Below are 23607 nucleotides of genomic sequence, written 5' to 3' on the forward strand. Positions count from 1 at the left end.
TGCACTCACCTGTGATGGGGGAGACCAGGTTCAAAATTCCTGCTCTGCCTGACTGGGAGCAAGAGCTTGAACCTGGGTCTGCCTCCCTAGCCACTGGGCTAGTAGGCGATGGTCTCTCTCTTCCCCTCCGGAAATTCCATCCTAGAGCAGAGCAATTTTAATCAAAACCGGTATGTTTCCATGCAAAGTTTTGGTTTCAACAAAATGACATTTTGGACCCCCCACCCCTCCAAAAACAGTTGAACTGAAAAATTCCCAACCAGCTTTAATTAATTGCACTAAAATCTATTTGTTATGTTAATAAAATGTATTTTTAAACAAGCCTTGGCACATTATTTCATATTTCCCAATCTTAGGAACACATGGTTTTGCAAATGTTTTTTAGTAGCCTCCTGAGAGCTACAAAAAAATTTGGGTTCTTGTATTATAGTTCATGTTTTGGCTCTCCATGTCTGTTATCAAACAGGCAAAGAAATCTTTAAGTGAATTATGCACATATAAACAAGAGTAAAAAAACTGAAAGTAGTATATAAGCTGTATAAATAGTCATGGGATGAATTGGAAAAGAGCAGGTGTCAGATCTGTGTAGGATAACTGGTTGGCTTTTCTAATCCTTTGGTACACCTCTAGGTGGTGCAGGTGAGTTTCCATAGAAAGAAAGCCCTTTTCCATTCACTGTAGTTTTCAAAACTCTGAAGCTAAAGAGAAAGCAGCAAAGGAAAAGTTATTGGAAAGTCCTCTGAGACGGCAAGTGCACGGACAGCAGAAGGTTTATACTGCACCCCAGCACACTGGAGTGGATCTGTGGATACTCGTGACAAATTCTCCACAAATGTAGCATGTGACATCTGGCTGAGAACGACCCTTGCCACCTGTGAAAACTCTTGCCTTATTTGGATTGGATATTGCTAGAGCTTTACTCACAGACAGATCTCCTGGCTGGATTTTGGTTTTGTTACTTACATCTGCATCAGGTACGATTTTTTTACAATATGTTTTCTCTCTCTTTTTAAAAACTAGATACTGTTCCAAGGCAGAAATGCAACTGTCATGGGATAAGTCAAGAAATATTTCTGAACAGTGTGTCGTTATTAGGTTTAGTTTGAACAAGCACTACCTTTCATTGTGCATCTTTGCTTAGGGCAATAATGTGAAAAGCTTTTCTCTGTTATTTCTGCACACATTAGAAAGTAAACTAAGTGCTCGCTTAGTTGCACATTTCATTAAAGAAGCAAAGTTTCCTTGTGTTAAGCTTGTTTCAGATATGTTGATTAGTGAAAGTATCAATGCACCCATTAGCCCACAAACTTCTTTGGAGGTGTTCAGCATAGTGTGACTTCATTTGAGAGGAAGAATACAGTACTTTGTCTGGATTGTTATTTCACAACCCAGCATACAAATGTAGCCTCTACACCTTACAATATTTCTATACCATTCTGAACAAAGAATGTTACTGCAAGACTTCAGTGCACCACCTGGGGATGAGGCTGAATGAATGTGGGGAATTATGTACCTGTAAATACAAGTTTATGAGCATGCTGAGTTTTGTTTCCAGCAGAGAGGTTCCTCAGTCCTGCTAAAATAGAGTACTGTGGAGCCCAAGTCCTGTACAGAAGAGCAAACCATGGTACTGTACCAGACCCATGAGCATACTGGTTAGCCACTAACTATTGTAGTAGATTAGAAAAATGCAAGGGAATTCTTGTGTGCTAAAGGGGAAATTTAGTTTTAATTTTTGCAGATTCTGGATCTTTGGAAATTGCACGAACAGGTGCTGGATATCATTTGAGTCCCATGTTCTGTAAGATAGAGGGCCAGATCCTCAGCTGGTGTAAACTGGTGTCACTCCATAAGTCAGTTGTGCTACACCAATTTACACCACCAAAGTGAATGGAGCTGTGTTGATCTACAGCAGCTGGGGATCTGACCCAGAGTGTCAGTTTTTATGCCAAAGAAAAAGTACAGTACCAGGGCTTAATCTTACAATCGTCACTACCTGGAACAAGAGCTACTGGACTGGACCTAATGGTGCTAGTCCCCCTTCTCTCCAAAAGAAGAAAAAAAAATATAGTGATGGATGTTGTAGTATCCAGCTATAGATCTAGAAATATGTCCATGTCAGAGATATTGATAGGGGCCAAATCATGGAATATCATAGAATTTAGAAAGGACATTGGCTTTACTGGACAAGAGGAAGTCAGTTCAAATCACTAATATCAGGCTGACATATGCAATTTCTTTCTCTTGGCTGTCATTAATGCAGTTTAAAGTCAAAAGCAACTTTGGTTTTGGAATAATCCATTTAATAAAGCCACCAAGAAAAAATTAATTATTAAATGTTAATGTTTGTAATTATTCCCTCAGGACATCTACATTTACACTTTAGAGTACATAGTTAAATTACTTCTGGCAGCAGTTTGTTTGGCTGCAACCTGTGTTCAATGGGCCAAATTCTGATCTGAGTTAAACTGGTGTAAATCAGAATAATTCTTCAGTGGAATTGATTTACAGATAGTTTAAAATCAGAATTTGGTCCATATTTTTTCACAGGAATACAATGTGGTTGTTATTCACCATAAATGATTTCATTGGGGTTGGTCCTGCTTTAAGCAGGGGATTGCATTAGATGGACCTCCTGAGGTCTCTTCTAACCCTAATCTTGTATGATTCTATGATAAAGAACTCTGACATCAGCAGAAGAATCAAAGGAGGCTGTGGCCAAGGAACTCCACTGGGTTTTCTTTGTGGAAGGTGGGAAAATCTTTCCATAAATGTAATGTTTTTTTTTAAAACAGCTGGATTAAAAAATACATGATCTCTTCATTTTAATGTCAGTTTGTGAGGGATGATATTCACTTTCAGGGAATTACGCTATATTACTTGAAGCAGAAGTAAAATCACTACAAATACTGAGTCAAATGGTTGCACCATAAGGATATACACATTCCATCTGAGAATTACTTCATTTAGGATATCAGTTTCACATTTATGTCTGGGAGGATTTGAATAATTTGAAATAGACCATGGCTTCTAACTGAACTAGTACAGCACTGACAGGTAAATGGTCCAAACCTAGCTTTTGAAAAAACAACAGAATATTCTTTCAGAGGTAAGACAGTCAATGAAGATAATACTTTTCTTGTGTTGTCCTCCTTGGAGGACTTTCCCCTTCTAATATCTTCAGTAGACAATTTTCCTTTAACCAAGCCAGGATGGAATTGGGATTCAGATTGTATCTGCGTTGCTCCTTTGATCAGCTAAAAGGTTGTGAAACAGCAATATAAGCTAGTGCCTATGGCTGAATGATCACACAGGGTCCAGTTAAACCAAACCATGCAAGGGTCCTTTGCAAGAATTGGGAGTACCATTTTGTATTAAATGCCTAAATATTCATTGGACCAGAGAGACTGTATAACAATATCCCTGGTACAATGAATACTTCAGTATTTTATACACAGTAGAACAGCTTCAACAGGAGAGTCTCATATTAAAATACCTGCTAGCTAAGTGGTTAGCGCCCCCTCACCAAGGCAGTGAGCAGACCAGGCTTCAAATCCCTGCTTCCCATCAGGGGGATTTGAACCAGATTTCTTTTGGGATGATAATGTGCTTTATAAATTGAAGCTGTGAAACAAAAGCAGCCATGTTTCAGCTCCTTTCCAAACAGGAAAATCTGAATTACAGTGGTAGGGGGAAATACTATTTTCAAACTTGTAAGTGGGTATATTAGAAACAACAAACAAAAGACTAACCACCTATTTTAAGGCATTATCTAATATCACCTTTTTAAGAAGTTGTCTGATGTTTTCTCTAAAGGATTTGGCTTTCAGAATCTCTATAGAGAGGCAGGCACACCTCTCCCACGTTGGTGCTTGTGACTGCTACTTTTTCAACTGTCCAAAAGTGGAGTTTTTGAGGTTAGTTTAGAATTCAGACCCTTCATCCATCCATCCATCTATTTATTTCCATGGGGTCTATATTACCGCCCAGTACCATAGTATTTGAGCACCTTCCATGTCAAATCAAGAGCAACAGTGAAATCCTGAGCAGACTTCTTGGAGTCTCTGGCATGTCTCCCTTTTCAGGGTGAAAACTCTGCTTGGGATAGGATTTTTGGTATAGACTTTAGATGTTGTTAGTTTCCTTTTTTGGTTGGTAGAGGGTTAGGTAGAAGAGGGTGTCTGTGTTCTGCAATTAGTTTGGTAGAAAGGCTTTTTCAAAGAGGAAGGTTTTGCAGTGTTTCCTAAAGATTCTGGATTTACCTGATCTCCTCTGGCAATAACTAGAGCTCCTCCATCAGGAGCAGGGGGACATAAGAGAAGAGGATGGCCCCTGCCTCACAGCAGCCACAGAGAAGGGCAATATCCCAACCTTCTCTTCTGTGCAGCCTAGGTTGGCTGCAGTTGAGTCGTGTGTGGTCTTACCTAGCATGCCTCACACATGACATTAGGAAGACATTGATGAACCCACACACCACAGAGCTGGCCCAGCAGCACCTGTGATAAGGGCCTGAGGAGTGAACTGTTTCTAAAGAATACTTGCTGGGTAGGGTCTGAGGTGGAGGTGTCCACTGGGACCAAGGAGCTGGAAATTGATCTTTTTTTGTGGGGCCCTGAAATTTTGATGGATGCAGGCCTCATTTAGTCTTAATGACACTTAAACCAAACTTCTTCATTTTACTCCCAGTTATTTCTGCTCCAAATCTAGACTGTTCATCCTTTTCAGTCTGATCCTTCAATGAAAATGTCACTGGCATAAAAGTGCACTGAATCAGGCCCTAACAAGATACAATTGGGTATCCTTTCTAGCTAAGTCTTTGACCTCTCATGGGCAAAATCTGCTAATGACATGGATCCTCCTCCTCCAGACACTGGACTAACAACCTCTGATTTATTGACTTGGAACTAGGACTTGGTATTGACAACTGATTGGCTGGACTTGAGACTAAACCTAAACAAGCTATTTAGTTATAAGGCACACAGGAAAGATTTGACTTCTGACTCCTTTGTACTGTACTGTACATTGTGCCAAAAGAGCTTTTAATTATGGCAATACAGGGTGATCTTCCCTCTTCTCCTTCCAATAGGCCCAATATCTCACAAAAAGATAATCAGTTAAATAGGACAGAACTAAGATAGATGGAAGCTAAAATAAAATGAAAGGTCTGATATTTGAGAGAGGCATTTTAATACTTTAGGAAATGCTAGCAGTGTTCTTTTGTAAAATATCTGATACAGGATGCACCCTTTTTTCTTTTAATTGTATATATAGTCCACTGTCTGGGAGACGGAAGAGGATGAGCTGTGCTATCATAACTTACTAGGTGATAAACAGGTGTTCCAGAAAGACTGGCTTCTGTCACTGGAAGACATGAGGCAAATACACTCTGCATCAAGCATCCTGGAGGGAGGAAGGGAGAGAGAACTGAGAATTTCAGATAGAATGAGGATGAAATTGATGGACTTGTTAAAAAAGCCAAGTAGTGGACATTAGACTGTTGTTTCCTATAGTCAGAAATAGTTAGTGTATGATCTTGATCCATCATAAAAAAGATTTAGGATGAGCATTTAACATTGGGCTAACTTTGTTCCCATTGAAGTCAACAAGAATTTTATCACTGACTTCAATGAGAACAGAATTAGGTCAATGCTGAGCATTTTGAAAACCTTACCCTTAAAGTGTAGCTACAAGAGTACTAAGATGCGACCAGGAATGCCTCATCTTTGTGTGACTTGAATTTTGCCACTTCCTTTTCATATAGTTAGCTGGTGATCACCTGAGTATTCAACGGTACAAAGTTTCCCATTTAAAAAAAAAAAAGAAAAAAAAAAGGGAGGCGGCCCCAGCTTTTAACTGGATGGAAAGTGAGACTGGGAAAGGCAAAACTAAGTCTCTGAACATCACAAGGCATATTTATTTTATATCAAATATAATTTTCCTTTGAAAAAAGTGTTTTCCTTTCACAGTTTCAGTGCAGAAAAAGGATGCTAATACATTGCCAATTAGGGGTGTGTGTGTGTGTAAGTAAAAATATGATTATTTTGCACCTATGTCTAAGGCTACAATTTTTTTCATGGGGGTCGTGGAAGTCATGGAATCGGTGACTTCCAGCAACCTCTGTGAATTCAGCCCCAACGGCTGGAGCTGCAGGGTACCCCCATCCCCCTCTCCGGCAGCCGCGGGCAGCAGGGGGTACCCCTGAAGCTCCGAGCCGCCGCGGGCAGCAGGGGGGCCCCCAGAGCTCTGAGCGGGCCCTCACAGCTATCCAGCCTCTGCAGGCAATGTGGGAACCCTGCAGCTGATCTCCCCATTTTGTCATGGATATTTTTAGTAAAAGTGACAGACAGGTCACAGGCTTCCATGAATTTTTCTTTATTGCCTGTGACCTATTGTGACTTTTACTAAAAATATCCGTGACAAAAGTCTTAGCCTTATCTATGACTGTTTCACCTGCACTCTGCCCACTAATCCATCTCCACCAGAACAATGGTAAAGCTAAAAGTGTGAGTCTTAATTCAGTGGAAAAGGGAAAGTCCCAAATTTCCAATAGGATACACAGTAATTGCTTCTAGCCATAAGAGGTCCTGCAATAATCACATATATAGGTACACACACACACACTTTCTATAATTTAAAGAAGTTTCTAATATTTACTTTTTTCCCCTCTCTCCATTCAAGGCCTATACAGGCAGACTCATGGCAGTTAAGTGAGCCCAGCTTTATTGGTAGAGGGATCTGAAAAATAGCAAAAATTCAATTCTCTAAAATATTTCCAGAATAGTTTTTTCTGTAAAATGAGTGGCATATGCAGAAAATACAGACTCTTTGGCACACATTTAAGAGGATGTGCATAACTCACTCATAGCTTCACTACTCATGAGGAATATGGTTTTCCCAGACTCCTGCTGATAATATGCTTTATAGTCTACTGTGTGTGTTCTCTCTCTCTCCCTCTCACACACTCTGAGTGTGTCCCTACACTCATGCTAGAAGGAACTTACATTTAATTTTTCCTTGAACTACTTCTAGGCTATTCTTTACATATTCAAGTAAAACTTCCATTGATCTCAGTGGGAGATTTACCTGCATATGGAGTGAAAGATCTGGCCCCTTGAGAGTAACTAAACCATTTTCCATTAGTTTGTCTGCTGGTATGATAGAGTTCCTTAATAAATGGTTGCAGCCAGCACCTTCTGTGTTGTCTAATAGAGATTAGATTACATATTTTGTGAAGCTGAGCCAGAGGCACTGCTCTTCTGAGCTAAAGATGGGGGTTGTTAAGTTGATTTGGGCCTGAAATGCAAGCAGATAATTCTCATCTCTTTTGTTGTTGCTAATGAACACATTATACCTGACTGAAAGAACATAACCTAAAGGGCAAAAAATAGTTACGTATCGGAAGCTTTGAGATGGGCTGGGGGTAAAAAAAGTTGACTTATGAAATAAGATTAAAGCAATTAAAGGATAATGCTCATACTTAATTTTCCTCCGTAGATGAAATTTTTCATGCAGTGACAGCACCAAAAGCTTTTCAAGTTTTATAGCTATTTCACATTTGGCAGAAATAACAGGAAACCAGCTGTAGCAAACCAGAACTGTTGTAAGCATATTCAGTAATAAAAAAAAAGATTAAAAGAAATTAAATGTTAACTTAAAATGAAAGCTTTGAAGATGTGAAGAGCAGGAGGTATGGCTTTACTTGTTTGTTTTTTTACCTACCATGACCCTACCTACCAAATTCTAGAACAGGCAGCGCTGACTCGAAAAGGTCGATTACTTCAACAGAAGGAATGTGAAGTACACTGACTGATCCAGCAAAGCATATAAACACTCAGATAATTTTAAGCATGTGAGTAGTCCCCTAGATGCCAATAGGACTACCCATGCTTAAAAACTTGGCTGGCTCAGGACCTGTACCTTTAAAGGGAAGGAGTCTCCCTCTCTAACTGTTGCAGGGACAGTGCACTGTATGAAATGTATGGGTCTTATCACACTGCACTCTCTCATGGAGACTTATATTTGTTCTTTTTTGTTCTTTTCCATATGCTGAAATGAGACATCCAGACTGAAATGATGCATTTTTGCTCTTTGTGTATGAAAAAATACAAAAAATATCCTTTCACTGAAAGTCAGCCCATAGATTAATTAAGTCATGGCTCAAATCCTGAGAGATGTGCTGACCTCAGTGGGGTTGCAGGCATTCAGCAGCTCTCAGGACCCAGCCCCATGCTATATTGCACTCTACAGTGCTTTGAAATGTACGGGGTACTAAAAGCGCTAAAAATATTGATAATGGCAACATACCAATTATCAAACAGGAGAGCTAGTCAAAAAACTAAACATTCGCAAAATTGTTCATGAAAATTTTTATCAAAATGTGTTGAAATTTCAATTACAAGCTCCGAAATAATCACGTTATTTTGTAATGTTGATATCAATGGCAGTTTCTCATTTGGCTCCAGGACAATATATGGATCTAATTTTAGAGGATAAGATAACATTTCTATCTACCAAAAACCAAAGATGTCATGGGATCTGTAATGTCCTTTCATTACTAATGTCTCCATAAAATTCCAGTCAGACACCCAGTTTTTCCAGTTTTCAGGACAGGTTTGGGGGGAGGTGGTTTTAAAGTGCCGGGCTGATGAGACATTAAAGGTTTCTTTCAAAGAGTTTGAATGTTGGGTTGCTCCCTTCACTGCCTCCCAGTTTAGAAATCTGCTCCGCCTCCACAGCATCAACCACTGAATTTACATATCTCCACTTTTCTTTGTGTATATCAACTTACGTGGTCATTAAGATGGGAATGCAAGAAGAACAAAGCAGCACAATGGTAAGAGATGACATCACAACACCCTCACCTTATAAATCTTAGTAACAAGGAATCCCCCATAGGAGAAAATTGTGCCAGGAATAGCACAGATTTAGCAATCTTATATACAGCAGCTGACTAACCTAGTAACTGTGAGGAAGCCATAGTTCTAGATGTAAGGCAGTCTGAACAGGATTCATACTTGTGGCATTTTGATTTGGCAGAAATGATGTAAAACTTACTGGTTAGAAAGTCTTTGTGAAGCACTGTTGTGCTAATTCATTGTTGGTGTTGTGATAAATTTACATGGAGCAAGCTGGTGGGATTATTGTCTTCTTTAGAGGTTAAAGCAGTTTCTGTTTTGACTCAAATTTAATAGTATATATACATTTTCATGTGTGGTTGCATATCCTGAACATACTATACACAACATATCTTTCTGCTTTAAATGTACTTTAGTATATTTCCAAAATACTGTGGCTTGTTAACCCGGTCATTCCGCTCATGTGTACTTAGGAGACAGTCAAGTGTTTCACAGAATTACATATAAGTGGCAAAGTTATTACTTAAAGAAAACTTTAATATAGCACAACAATTAAGAAGGGCCTGAGCTAACATCTAAAATGTACTGCACAGAAATATATGTATTTTTTTATGTGCAACTCTTTTTCACTCAGTTTTAAAACATAAATAAAAAGGAACAATGAAAGAGGGAGGTAATCCTCTTGTATTAGTTATTCCTTGTATATTTTCTTCAAGTCCCCTTTTAAAACAAAAATTCTTGGAAAGACTACAGTTGTTCCATTGTGGTTGCCATATGGTCCTTGATTTCATGGAAATCTGTGTCAGCTTCTGTTAACTACAGAAGCTAATTTTATATAGCGGATCTTATGTTTTTTCTTTTGTTTTAGTTTTTTGCTTAATGTCAGTTTAGCTGCACATAGCTGTAGATGGGTGAAAGCTCATATGTTCTGAATATTATTTTTAATTACAAAAAGGGTTTCCCTCTAACTTTTTCACCTTTTTTTTCCTGTATTTTTTCCTATATTCTCATCAGGAAATTCGAGATGGATGTGTGCATAGCACCTAGCACAATTGGTGGCCTGATTGGGGCTTTTAGGTGCTAAGAAAATACAAAAAAGTAACAGTAGTATAAGACTTACTGTGTTGCAGATCATCTAGTGTATTCCCCTACCATTGCAGGATAGTCTGTTACAGAATATTTGGTAGAGCTTTGTCCAGTCTAGTTTGTTAGGGCTGGTTGAAAAGTGGAAAAACCCAAAGTAGTTAGAATTATTTTCATTTTTTTAAATAAAAAAAGTGCACTCAACTTATATCACCTATCCAAGCCTAATTCAATTTGCCTCTTAATTCAATTTGCATAACGATATATAAAAGTTAAAATAACAAATGACTAGCAGATTATTGAAAATGGAATTGCTGAATGAAAGCCTACATTTTAGCAACTTTAACTTTGCCTCCTCATAATTTCCATAAATATATGTAAAGTTAAGAAGAACTTACTATTAGAAGGTTGTAAAATTCCATTTCCTTACTAAGGGTATAATTTCCAATGTTTTATATACCTCTAACATACAGTACACTATTACTTATTAAAAAAACAGTATAAATATTAGTTGTTAAACACAACCAAATGTACCAATTATATAAACATAAAAGACCATATATTTGATACATTCCAAATCCCTAGCGCTAAGATTTCCTGCTTCATTCATAAAAGGAATCTTGCTACTCCTTCAATACATGGACTGAGAGGAAAATTTGCTAATCGACCCTGAAATTAAACTAGTATGGAAGTCTTTAGTTCTTATTCAGCTAAATAGCATATTTGTCTGTTTATATTCAACAATATATTTTTTAATTGTTTCAGAATACAACAAAGGGGAATACAGTAGTTGAGTTTGGTGGGAAGACACAACTTGCATGTAGTGATAAGTGATGAAAGAGTGAAAGTGAAGAATGTGGCATGAATGAAGTGGCTACATCCCATAACTGTTCATTTCTAGACTTCCACATTTCTGAGGTAGAAGAAAGAAGAAAAGGAGTACTTGTGGCACCTTAGAGACTAACCAATTTATTTGAGCATAAGCTTTCGTGAGCTACAGCTCACTTCATCGGACGCATACCCGATGAAGTGAGCTGTAGCTCACGAAAGCTTATGCTCAAATAAATTGGTTAGTCTCTAAGGTGCCACAAGTACTCCTTTTCTTTTTGCGAATACAGACTAACATGGCTGTTACTCTGAAACCTGAGGTAGAAGAATTATTTTATGGAAATGATGATACATTTTATGGGCATTAAGCAAACTATGATCTCCATTTTCACCCTAAACTATTTGGCTTTTAGTTAGAGATTTTTTCCATCTTTACTCATGTAGAATAATACCTTACTCCATATGTAGGCCTACTGATTTCAATGGCTGGTATGACTCAGTGAGTAAAGGTGGAAAAATCTGTCTGAGTTTCTTGTTGACTATTATTATCTCTCTGTTAAAGAGCTTTGATTGTCTTATTAGGTCCATATGTTTTGTATATCTGCGTCCTGCTTCTGGAGCTTTCCATCAGAAGGATGCACATGTAGGAAAAAAAATAGACTTCAGTATTTCAGCTGAAATACAACCTTATGCATGTAACAGTCTGAGTACAGGAGATGCTTTAATAAAATGGCCCTCTGCAAACCAACCGAGGTTAGTCACATTTCTTTACAATCCTAAAGATGCATCATCTCGAGATGCCAATAACAGGTTTGGTGGTATAAAGCTGTTCATAGTGGGGTGTCTGAAACCAATAAGTCATGACACGACAGGTTTTTGTTCGTTTCCTATTATCTGCCCATGAACAAAGTGCTAACATACAGCTTGTTAGCAACGATCAAAACTAGCACACGTTGGTGTGTCTAACTTTGATGTCATTAACCTTAACAGAAAAATAACTCATTTATCAATACCTTCATTGGTATCATTAAAAGATCATTTAATTAAAACCATAAATGTCACTTGCAGTCGGAGATGCGATATACAAATTTGGCGTTGAGGAGCATACATAGATTTATGTAGATGAGGTACAAACCACAGCCAAGCCAGCAAAAATTCAGCCTGCAAAATAGCTCACATCACATGTGTGCAAACGCAAGCATGAAGCTATTACTAACTACAAAATGCTTTATGCCATGTAGTTGTAGCTGTGATCCCACAGTATTAGAGAGACAAGGTGGGTGCATACTTTGCCCACCTTTTCTCTACAAAGGTTTGCCATTTTAAACACTTTCCCACTTGTGTTTATTTTCCCAGTAGGATTAGCTTTTGTATTTCAACAGCTGAAGCACCTCAGGAAAGTGGCCTAGGGGGCTTCCTGCATTGTGTGACATTTTGTGGTTCACCAGTTGTTTTATATTTGACAGCTGTATTTTCCAGACCTTTTCTTTTTATGGTCTTTGCTTTCCTTTAATCAACTATTCATTTGGGGAAATAGTATTATATTGTGTAGTTTTGCTGTTTAGTGCACATTCAATTTCTTTGCTATTAATGCTACTCTTTCCATAGTTACACAAGGCTGTACTTACTCAGAGCCAAACCATCCCTTATGGGGAGTGCCTGACCACGGGCTAAAACACAGTGGAGGTAAAAAACAGGTAAAAGTGGCCAGTGTGGGCCAGATGTGGGGGGAGATGAATGGAAATGGCATCACATCTCTCCCTTTGCTATGAAGAGGGAAGGGGATAATGGGGGGATGGGAGGAGGGGGCTGCTCACCAAAGCATCATCATCCCCCTGAAGGATTTTAGATGCAAGATTGCATTGACATTATCAGCAGCGCTTGTGCAGAAATTTCCTCAGCACACTGACACAGTCCAATGGGCAGTAGGGTTTCAGCCAAGTCACGTTCCTATGACAGTATGGCTCCCTGAGAGGTTATTCTGGTACAGGGGTGGGAAGGAAGGCACATACATGCAGTAGGGACTTCTTCTCTTACCTTATTCATAGATTCATAGATACTAAGGTCAGAAGGGACCATTGTGATCATCTAGTCTGACCTCCTGCACACCGCAGGCCACAGCATCTCACCCACCCACTCCTGCGAAAAACCTCACCTGTGTCTGAGCTATTGAAGTCCTCAAATTGTGGTTTAAAGACTTCAAGGAGCAGAGAATCCTCCAGCAAGTGACCCGTGCCCCATGCTACAGAGGAAGGCAAAAAAACCTCCAGGGACTCTTCCAGTCTGCCCTGGAGGAAAATTCCTTCCCGACCCCAAATATGGCGATCAGCTAAACCCTGAGCATATTGTGTGGGTTGGTGCTTCCCATGCTCTGCAGCACTTAGCACTACCACAATGCCACCAATGGCCTTTTAAGGCTGTGCCCCTAGCCTACTCTCTGTGCCTGTAGGTGAAACCCCATCCTCCTTCCTAATGGGATGTGAGTTACAACTCACAGCATTTCCTCTCCTTTTTATATACCTATGGAAGAGGTGATTTGACCCTTGGTCATTACTCAAGCAAACCTCCCACAAACTCCAATGAAACTGTTTCCTAAGTAACGTGTGCTGAGTTGAACCAATAGTTTAGATTTGCATGGAAGCTTCAGGAAGCGGCGCAGGCCTCAGGGATGTGCTGGCCGCCGCTTCCTGCAGCTCCCATTGGCCGGGAATGGCGAACCGCGGCCACTGGGAGCTGCGGGCAGCCATGCAAATGTAAACAAATTATCTGGCGGCCCGCCAGCGGATTACCCTGATGGGCTGCCTGCGGGCCGCAGGTTGCCCACCACTGATTTGTATGCTGGATCAATGAATGTTGGTTGACAATTTACTTGGACTTTCAAGCCTTTGACAAAATTCGTCTCAAGAGACCCAGTGATACTAAGTAGTTATGGACTGAACAGCAAACTACTGTCATGGGTCAAATACCAGCTAAAAGACATAAAATAAAGAGTAGGAATAGTGGTCCATTTTCTTCATTACAAAAGGATAACAGCAGAGGTCCACAAGATTCTGTGTGAGGGCCAGTACTGTGTAATTTATTTAGTGATCTGGAAAAAGAGATGAACAATGAGGTGGCAAAAATTGCCCATGACAAAATTATTTAGGCTAGTCAAAACAAAAGGGGAGAGTGTGAGGAACTTCAGAGGGAACTAACCAAGCTAGGTCAATGGGAAACAGGTTAGTAGGTAAAATTAAGTGCTGACAAATGCAAATAATGCTGATTGAAAGCAATAAGCAGAACAGATACTTTACTAGGTTCTAAGTTAACTATGACAACACAAGAAACAGACTTGGGCATCACTGCAAACAGCTTAGTGAAAACCTTTGCTCAACATGCAGCAGTGGTCTAACCTTTTTTTCTTTTTTGGATGCACAAGGAATGAGATGGAGAATCATTCTAAAATATAATGCCATTATGTACATCAAAGCTGTGCTGACTCTCGGAAGGCTGTTCATTTCTGGTCACCCTACCTCAAGAGGGATGGAGGGGTTTCAGAGACAGGCAAAACCAGTGAGTAGAGGCATAGAAAAAACTTTCATGAGACAAGAGATTGAAAAAACTGAGTCTCTTCATTCTAGAGAAGAAACTATTACAAAGGGGCATAATAAAGATATCCAGAGTAATGACTACAGAAGATAGATAGGGAACTTCTACCTTTTCACTCTTTCAGACAATGCACAAAAAGAGAGGGAGATTCATTGAACCTGAAAGGCGGACAATTTAAAACTGCTAGAAGGAAATACTTGTTCACTTATCACACAATTAGCCCGTAGACCTCACTGCTACAAAAATATCTCTGACACCAAGAGCTCAGTTGAACAAGAAAAATTAGAAATGTATATACATAAGAATATTCAGGGTTATAATAGCAAAGAATAAAAACCCAGGAGTGTGGGAACAGATATAGACTATCAAGCTTCAAGGCAAAAGCCACTCTCTAATTACCAGGGGTCTTGAAGAAGCTTCCCTGTATGGCAGACCAATCCCTAACTCTGCCTTCTGTACGTTTTCCTCCACCTTCCTCCAAAGCACTCTTGTCTCTAAGATACCGAATTAGATGGATCACTAGTTTGATCCAGTGTAGCCATTCCTATGAGGTGGGAGGAGAGAGAAGGAAGGAGGGTCCTGAGAATGGAAGTAAATGGTTTGAAGTTCAAGAAGTATGTGGTGGGCAGGTAGAAACCAGAGGTTAAGTGGGTGATGTTGAAGCAGATGAGATGGTGGTTGGAAAGAGGGAAATGTGAGGCAACTCTGAAATGGAGAGTGTGGAAGAGGCACTCTTTAGTGAAGACAAAGTCTATGAGTAGCCATTTTGGTAACAGGGGCTGTTGATCTAGGGTAGAAGGTCAAACAAAGAATTGATGGCTAGGAGGCGGAAGCTAGGAAATGAGACTGACCATCATTGTAGTCAATGACAACAAGGAAGGGAAATTGGAATGAGATGAAGAGGAAGAGCTAGGTGTTGAAAGCAGAGGAAAAGGTGAATAGGAGGGAGTTAGGGGATTGTAGAAAATGTCTATTTGAAGGGGAAGAGGAAGAAGAGTTTGAAGAAGTGGTGTCTGAATGACTGAAAAGAGGGTGGAGAAAGAGAAAGTATTTAACTCCCCACTATAATCTTTGGGGACAATTAAGAGTAAAGAGTGTAATAAACAAGAAAGGAATAAAAAACTGGAGAATATCTCTGGTGAACTGCTGCACACTGCCAGGCGATGTTCCCAACCCCCATATCCAGGGTACATCTCCAAATTCCTATGTTCATAATACTATCCTTTATGAGGGAGTATCTCTAAATTACAATCTTCTACAAACATCTCTACAGCTTCCCTCTTAAAGAAAAACTAACTCGTATATACACATATATAGAAACAGCTAACAACTATCTAACAATACATACATTGAATTCTCAACCCATGTAGTACGTTTCCAAAAACCCAACATATCAACTATCTAGAGAGAGGAGCAGTTATCAGCACATCATTCTCAAGTGAGTCTTAACCCTTCACTTTCCTCAAATGCTCTTTCTCCAGACAGATTAGCAAGTCTCTGAGTCTTTCAGGACATAAGAACATAAGAATGGCAATACTGCGTGAGACCAAAGGTCCATCCAGCCCTGTATCCTGTCTACCGACAATGGCCAATATCAGGTGCCCCAGAGGGAGTGAACCTAACAGGTAACCGATCAAGTGATCTCTCTCCTGCCATCCATCTCTACCCTTTGACAAACAGAGGCGAGGGACACCATTCCTTACCCATCCTGGCTAATAGCCAATAATGGACTTAACCTCCATGGATTTATCCAGTTCTCTTTTAAACCCTGTTATAGTGCTAGCCTTCACAACCTCCTCAGGCAAGGAGTTCCACAGGTTGACTGTGCGCTGAGTGAAGAAGAACTTCCTTTTATTTGTTTTAAACCTGCTACCCATTAATTTCATTTGGTGGCCCCTAGTTCTTATATTATGGGAACAAGTAAATAACTTTTCCTTATTCACTTTCTCCACACCACTCATGATTTTATATACCTCTATCATATCCCCCCTTAGTCTCCTCTTTTCCAAGCTGAAAAGTCCTAGCCTCTTTAATCTCTCCTCATATGGGACCCGTTCCAAACCCTTAATAATTTTAGTTGCCCTTTTCTGAACCTTTTCTAATGCCAGTGTATCTTTTTTGAGATGAGGGGACCACATCTGTATGCAGTATTCTAGATGTGGGCATACCATGAATTTATAGAAGGGAAATAAGATATTCTCCATCTTATTCTCTATCATTTAATAGGACATTTAATCTCCCGCTCTGATCTTCTCAGTATCAGTCTTATATTAGAGTCTGACTTGTTCTCTTGTTCCTGACAGTTTCTCCTTTGTGCCTTGATGATTAGGATCAATCAGATGGGAAATGCCAGCTCAGCTGTCAATGTGTTGGAACTTTCTGGGAACACTCATAGATCCCTTTAATTACATCAAAATGTGTCCTCCTGGTCTGTCTGGACTTGGATACAGCTGTTCTTTAATGGTACCTCTTTGTCCCCGTGTATCAGAGGTGTGAGTCCTCAGGCACACTATCACCTGGGTTAAGCGATGGGAGATCATGGGCGATTTTGTGAAAATAATCTCTCCTTCCACTTCTGATTTTTCTTTCATCTTCCATATGGTTTCATTGTTATGAGATTTCAGCAAGTTATCAGTAATTGGTAAATTAGATCTGATCCTTCTTCCCATTAACAGCTGAGCTGGAGAAAAGCCATTGTCCAGAGCGTACTTTGGTAAACCAATAAAGCTTTATACAAATCACCAGACTGTCAAAAGTCTTTCATAAGGTTCTTTACTGTCCATATAGACCTTTCCACAAGTCCATTTGATTGGGGGTAATTTGGATTTGATAGGGGGTAATTTGGATTTGATATTTTGTGATGAAAATCCCAATCTGTGGCAAATTGCCTAAAATCTCCACTGGAAAATTGTGGCCCATTATCGCTAAAGACTTCATCTGAAATTTCATGTCTGGAGAAGATTCCTTTCATGCCGGCTGTCACTGGCTTACAGTTAGTACTGTGCAATGTGCAAATTTTGGGATACAGAGAATAATCACCTGTGACTATTAAGTAATCCTTTGACTGCCAGGTAAATAAATCAGTGCCAACCTTCTCATACGGCCTTTGTGGAACTGGATGCACTTGACTTTTCTGCATTTGGGATTGCAGCATTTTGCAAAATGATTATTTTCCCCACATTTATGACAGAGTTTCCTTAAGAGAGCAGAGCAGTCTCTCTCTTAACACATTGTCTTTAATGCCACAGATGATTCCATCCCTGACCAAAGACTCTGTCAGTTCACCAAAGTCAAAGGTTTTACTAACTTTCCTTAATTCTATGACATATTACTCTACTATGCGGTCATCAATTTTTTGAATGCATGTAAAAAAAAATTTCTCCCTCAAAGGTTTCATTCCTTTTTGACATGCCATGTTCCTCAAATTTAGTCAGTATTTTACTTAATTTTATGCTTTCATCTTCTTCAAACCTAAAATTGTTATAAATATCCAATGCTTGCTCCCCAACTACATGCAGAAAGATTGATGATTTCACTTGATCATTTTTCTCGTCTGCCCGGATGGCTGCTAAATACAATTCAAATCTCTGTTTGAATTTTTTCCAGTTCTCTGCAACATTGCCTGACAATTGCAGATTAGATGGAGGTTGCAACACATCCATTTTTGACTTTCCCCCCCTCCCCGTTCTCAAGCTAGGCAAGCTACTACTGTGCTCACCAAATACATGCAAAAGCCTCTATGCCTGGTGCTCCACGTTCTGCTTTGATGCCTCCCTTTCTCTCAACTTCTGTGTTTGCAAGTGAAAGCCAACTTCAAAGTGACTTCAGTTTCCTTCTCATCCCACACTTCTGACATTATATAACTATCTTGTGGTTCATTAAATAACAAACTGATGACTGTGAAAGGAATAAAACTTTAATACAAACTGGAGAGCATCTCTGCTGAACTCCTGCACACAGTTGTGCAGTGTTTCCAACCCCAACCTCCAGGGCACATCACTACATTCCTATGTTCATAATACTGTTCCTTATGAGGGAGCATCTCTAAATTACAATCTTCTATAAACCTCTCTCTACCAGGAGTGTGAGAGGAGGCATTCTGGCTGTAAAGGCAGTGTTAGCTGCGGGGGGAATCTAGTTTTCGTTGTATGCATGAAGATGGTGGTGATCCTTTTCAAGGTAGTATAGATAATCCAGATGGAACATGGAGGGGAATGGGGGCAATGCAGTATAAAAAAAAGTCTTCAGCACACAGATATTAAATGCAGATTTCAAATTAAATAATAGCACAAGAGATACTGTTGTGATTGAACTGTGTGGGGCAGAAAATAGAAGCGGGCTTGAGGGTGTGTGTGTGTGTGTGTGTGTGTGTGTGTGTGTGTGTGTGTGTGTGTGTGTGTGTGGAGATGGAGGGGCAATGCTGTATAATTTCAGGGTCTCTGCTGTATAATTCATGTCTAATGTTCTAATTAGGACAAGATGTTTTGATTATGGCTTTAAATACCTTGGAATGGCAAGTAAGCTATTTTTGCAGATACACAGCAACTGCAATTAAATGACTGCCTAGATCCACATATTTAGATTTCTCTTTTACAGCTGTTGTATGACAAAGTGAGTTCCTTCCCCTGCATCTCTTTTTAGTAAAGCTGCTTTTCTTTTATTGAATTTGACTTGGGCTCAACCAATAGTCCTTACTTTGCTGCCAAGAGCTAAAATGTCAGAATGAAATACAGAATGCTATTTTCTCAGATACCCAATGTCCTAAGTTATAAAGGTGCCAAGCTATGTGTCCACAATGGAATCCTGTGATTGCCCCATGGACCTATGTTCCTTTTTTCAATCCACTGACTATGGTCTCATGAAATTGATTTCTTTAGGAACTTCACAAACCTCCTGCTGGCACCAGTAAGAGGATGTCAAACTTTGAGAAATATCAGCACAAATGCGAAACCTTTCATCTGTTGAAAAAACCAGGGCAATTGTGACTGAGCTCATATTGACGTTGTAGACACAAGTATCTTTATCACTACACTTCATTTAGAGTACTGGTGTTTTTCCTACTATCCCAGACAAGGATTATTCTTCTGTGTAAATTTAATAGCTGAACTTTACATTTTCTTTTTTTAATCGTAAATCCACTTTATCCAGACTTGTAATGGCCTGTCTAGCTGAAAAACAAACAAACACTGTACCTTATGTCCTGGAAATATTTTTATTTGTATTGAAAATTATACTTATTAGGATGCAAAATTTCGATAATGTTCTAACTCAGATGGATCCTAATCAAAGCCCAAAATCTGAACATCCCAAATATCCCATAAACCTGGAAATTTTGCAAGTGACCTTTATCTTTAAAACTGATAGCTAAAACCCTGAATCTAAACATCCCTAAACATTGAGAGTTAAATCTAGATCCAGAGCCTAATGTTGGGCCCAATCCAGCACTCACTGATGTCAATGGAAAGACTCCCACTGACTTTATAGGCATTGGATCAAGCTTACTTTGTAACTTATGTCCATCTTTAACAAATAACTAAAGAGATGTGCAGTCCAAATAAAATGCTATAAACCAGCCTATTGGGGTCATGACATCTGTTGCACCCTTCTGTTATCAGTCCTAGAATGCTTCTTAGTGCCTAAACCAATGAAAACCATTCTGAATGGATTGATAATCTCATTTTCTCTTTTTAATTTTATTTCAATCACTGCTGTACAGCGACTCTCCTATAGTGTTGTCACGATGTTGTCAGCTTAAAATGCATAATTGTCTACCACTCCCACAAATATCTTCAAGCTACAAATGTTTGGTAGTATTTCAGATTAGATGGTAAACTCCTCAGGGCAGGAAATGCATCTTAGTGTGTTTTTATACAGCACCTAGCACACTATGGCCTCACACTTGACTGGGGCCTCTGAATCATACTGCAAAATGAATGATAAATAAGTCTGCAAATTGTTGGGAGGGAGTTCTATTTATGACAGGCTTTTTTTCTGTCCACATCACCTCAACATATTCTATAACTAGTGCATTGATACCTGTTAATAGTGGATTTACATCAAAAAAAGCTAGAGGAAATGTTGTCTGTCCAGAACATGTTGCCCCTCTTCTGCATGTTCTGTTTTCTGTTCTGTCTTTCCTTCCCACCCCTTTTCTTCTTTATACACCCTAATATCTTGTGACTTAGACTGAACCCACCTGAAAAAAGGGAAAATCAAATAGTCATCTGAGCTTTTTTGGAATGTTGAAGCCTGAAGCTTCTCAGAATAAAAAAATGTTTGATGCTATGATGTTTAGTCTTGAAACTGGAAAGGAAGTTATGTGATAGAAAGTAGCAATCTTACTGTGTTTCTTAGTGGGAGGATGGGCTATATAAAAACATTGGAACCAACAAGAAACATGCCTAACAAACAAACATGATTTTATATCACAGTCCTTCTTGTCTCTGTACTAGAATGTGAGCATATCTATAAAGTGCTATGAACACTTTTGCCTCTATAAAAATATGCCCCCTCCCATGCCTAAATTCAGTAGCCAGTCTAAGGACTAAAACATAGCTGCCTGCACATGCATAGTCAGTGGCCAAACCCATTTTATATTTGCTGTCCATGTCACAGACGTGGCACTTAGTCTACGTTCTTGTGTATCCCTCCAGCACACACATCTCTTACCAATCCCCTTTTACCTTCTCCCGCTAGCTGCATTAGGGATTTGATTTTTACCTGAAAGTGATAGCAATTCCTTGTTCATTTATCTTGGTTTATGTGGTCATTATAAGATGAAGTACCTGAAGCAGTCAGTCTGCGGTTGATTTGAAAAACAGACGAGTCTCAACAATGAGCTTAAAAGAAGGCTGGCAGGTATAAATCTTGTCTTCAAACAACCAGGCACATTCCAGACTTCAGAGACACTTCTTTGTGTAAAGATTTTTTTATTCCCCTCCTTTTCTTTTCCTTGGGCTTGGAAGAGGATAAAAGTGCAGGGGTATGTACATTCGTTTAGTCTGATAATGAGGGTGAGGCTCACGGGCATGATAATTTGGCAGCCTCTCACTTCCTGTAACGGTTAAAAAAAATTATCCAAGGGCTGCTTAAAGACAAACATTTTTTGTTAAGCTGTTGGTGGTTCGTTCTTATGAAGGAACCATGCAATTAATCTTGATTGTATTAAAGAGGCACATTGGCTTTGTATGCTTTCCTGAGGTATAATTAATGAGGATCAAAAATGTTAGAGGCATAATAGTTAACTAACATAGATGAGACTATGCAACATCTGCAGCAATTATAGAAGTAAAATTAAAAACACCCTTTTCTTCAAAGTGTCTTTAAGCACTTTCCCTACACAATGATAGCTATTAAAATACATTTTGGTGAAAAATAAGTAGTTCTAAAACCCAAAGGAATATGGCTATTTCATTGCATTAAAAGATGAGCATCTATTCTACAAGTATGGTCAAAGGGCTCCATGGCACTGATTCCTACCGGCTTACCTGAAAGCTAAAGCGCTCAGCATCTTCCATGATGGACTCATAACCATGCAAGCATGTGGGGTTGGGGGTGTAAATCAAAACTTCAAAAGCAACACAGCAGTTTCAGGATTTTACATGTTAAAAAAAAATCTGAAAGTCTTTGCCTTTGGGAACTTTGTAGAACAGATTATCTTTAGGGCTGTTGATTATTTGCAGTTAACTCACGTGATTAACTCAAAAAAATTGTGAATTGCAGTTTTAATCGTACTGTTAAATGAGAGAATACCAATTGAAATTTATTAAATATTTTAGATGTTTTTCTACATTTTCATATATATTCTGTGTTGTAATTGAAATCAAAGTATATATTTTGGATTACAAATATTTGCACTGTAAAAATGATACAAGAAATAGTATTTTTCAATTAATCTCATTCAAGTACTATTGTGCAATCGATTTATCGTGAAATTGTAAATTACAAATGTAGATTTTTCATTACATAACTGCACTCAAACAAAACAATGTAAAACTTCAGAGCTTACAAGCCCACTCAGTCCTACTTCTTGTTCAGCCAATCACTAACACAAAAATTTGTTTACATTTACAGGAGATAATACTGCCCGCTTCTTGTTTACAATGTCACCAGAAAGTGAGGACAGGCATTTCAATGGCACTTTTGTAGCTGGCATTGCAAGGTATTTATGTGCCAGATATGCTAAACTTTCAAGCTTTGGCTACCATTCCAGAAGGCATGCTTCCATGCTGATGATACCCATTTTAAAAAAAAAATGCATTAATTAAATTTGTGACTGAACTCCTTGGGGGAGAATTGTATGTCTCCTGTTCTGTTTTACCCACATTCTGCCATATATTTCATGTTATAGCAGTCTCGGATGATGACCCAGCTCATGTTGTTCATTTTAAGAACATTTTCACTGCAGATTTGACAAACGCAAAGAAGGTGTCAATGGGAGATTTCTAAAGATAGCTAGAACATTCGACGCAAGGTTTAAGAATCTGAAGTGCCTTCTGAAATCTGAGAGGGATGAGGTGTGGAGCATGCTTTCAGAAGTCTTAAAAGAGCAACACTTCTATGCAGAAACTACAGAACCCGAACCACCAAAAAGGAAAATCAACCTTCTGCTAGGGGCATCTGAATCAGATAATGAACATGTGTTGGTCCGCACTGCTTTGGATTGTTATTGAGAGGAATCCATCATCAGTATGGATGCATGTCCCCTGGAATAGTGGTTGAAGCATGAAGAGACACGTGACTCTTTAGCGCATCTGGCATGTAAAAATCTTGCGACGCTGGCTACAACAGTGCCATGAGAACACCTATTCTCACTTTCAGGTGATATTGCAAACAAGAAACAGGCAGCTTCTTCTCCTGCAAACATAAACAAACTTGTTTGTCTGAGCAATTGGCTGAAGAAGTAGGACTGAGTGGATTTACAGGCACTAAAATTTTACATTGTTTTATTTTTGAATGCAGTTTTTTTTGTACATAATTCTACATTTGTAAGTTCAACTTTCATGATACAAGTACTGTAGTTCAATCTGTTTATTAGGTGAATTGAAAAATACTATTTTTTTTGCAGTGCAAATACTTGTAATGAAAAAAATATAAAGTGAGCACTGTACACTTTGTATTCTGTATTGTAATTGAAATCAATATATTTGAAAATGTAGAGAACATCCAAAAATATTTAAATAAATGGTATTCTATTATTGTTTAACAATGCAATTAATTGCATGATTAATTTTTTAAATCGCTTGACAGACCT

The 23607-nt window shown here is 38.9% G+C and overlaps 1 protein-coding gene across 1 annotated transcript in view; it reads left to right on the forward strand.

Moving 5' to 3' along the window:
• The first annotated feature begins 8758 nt into the window (after positions 1 to 8758).
• The window catches only part of EDAR (ectodysplasin A receptor), a 116421-nt gene continuing 101572 nt past the window's right edge, over positions 8759 to 23607 (forward strand). Inside the window, exon 1 of the mRNA XM_074964376.1 lies at positions 8759 to 8833. Coding sequence (XP_074820477.1) covers positions 8801 to 8833 — 33 coding nt within the window. The 5' untranslated portion in view covers positions 8759 to 8800. The remainder of the gene's footprint in view (positions 8834 to 23607) is intronic.

This window comes from Natator depressus, chromosome 1 (assembly GCF_965152275.1).
Source record: "Natator depressus isolate rNatDep1 chromosome 1, rNatDep2.hap1, whole genome shotgun sequence".
In the NCBI taxonomy this organism is placed as follows: Eukaryota; Metazoa; Chordata; order Testudines; family Cheloniidae; genus Natator; species Natator depressus.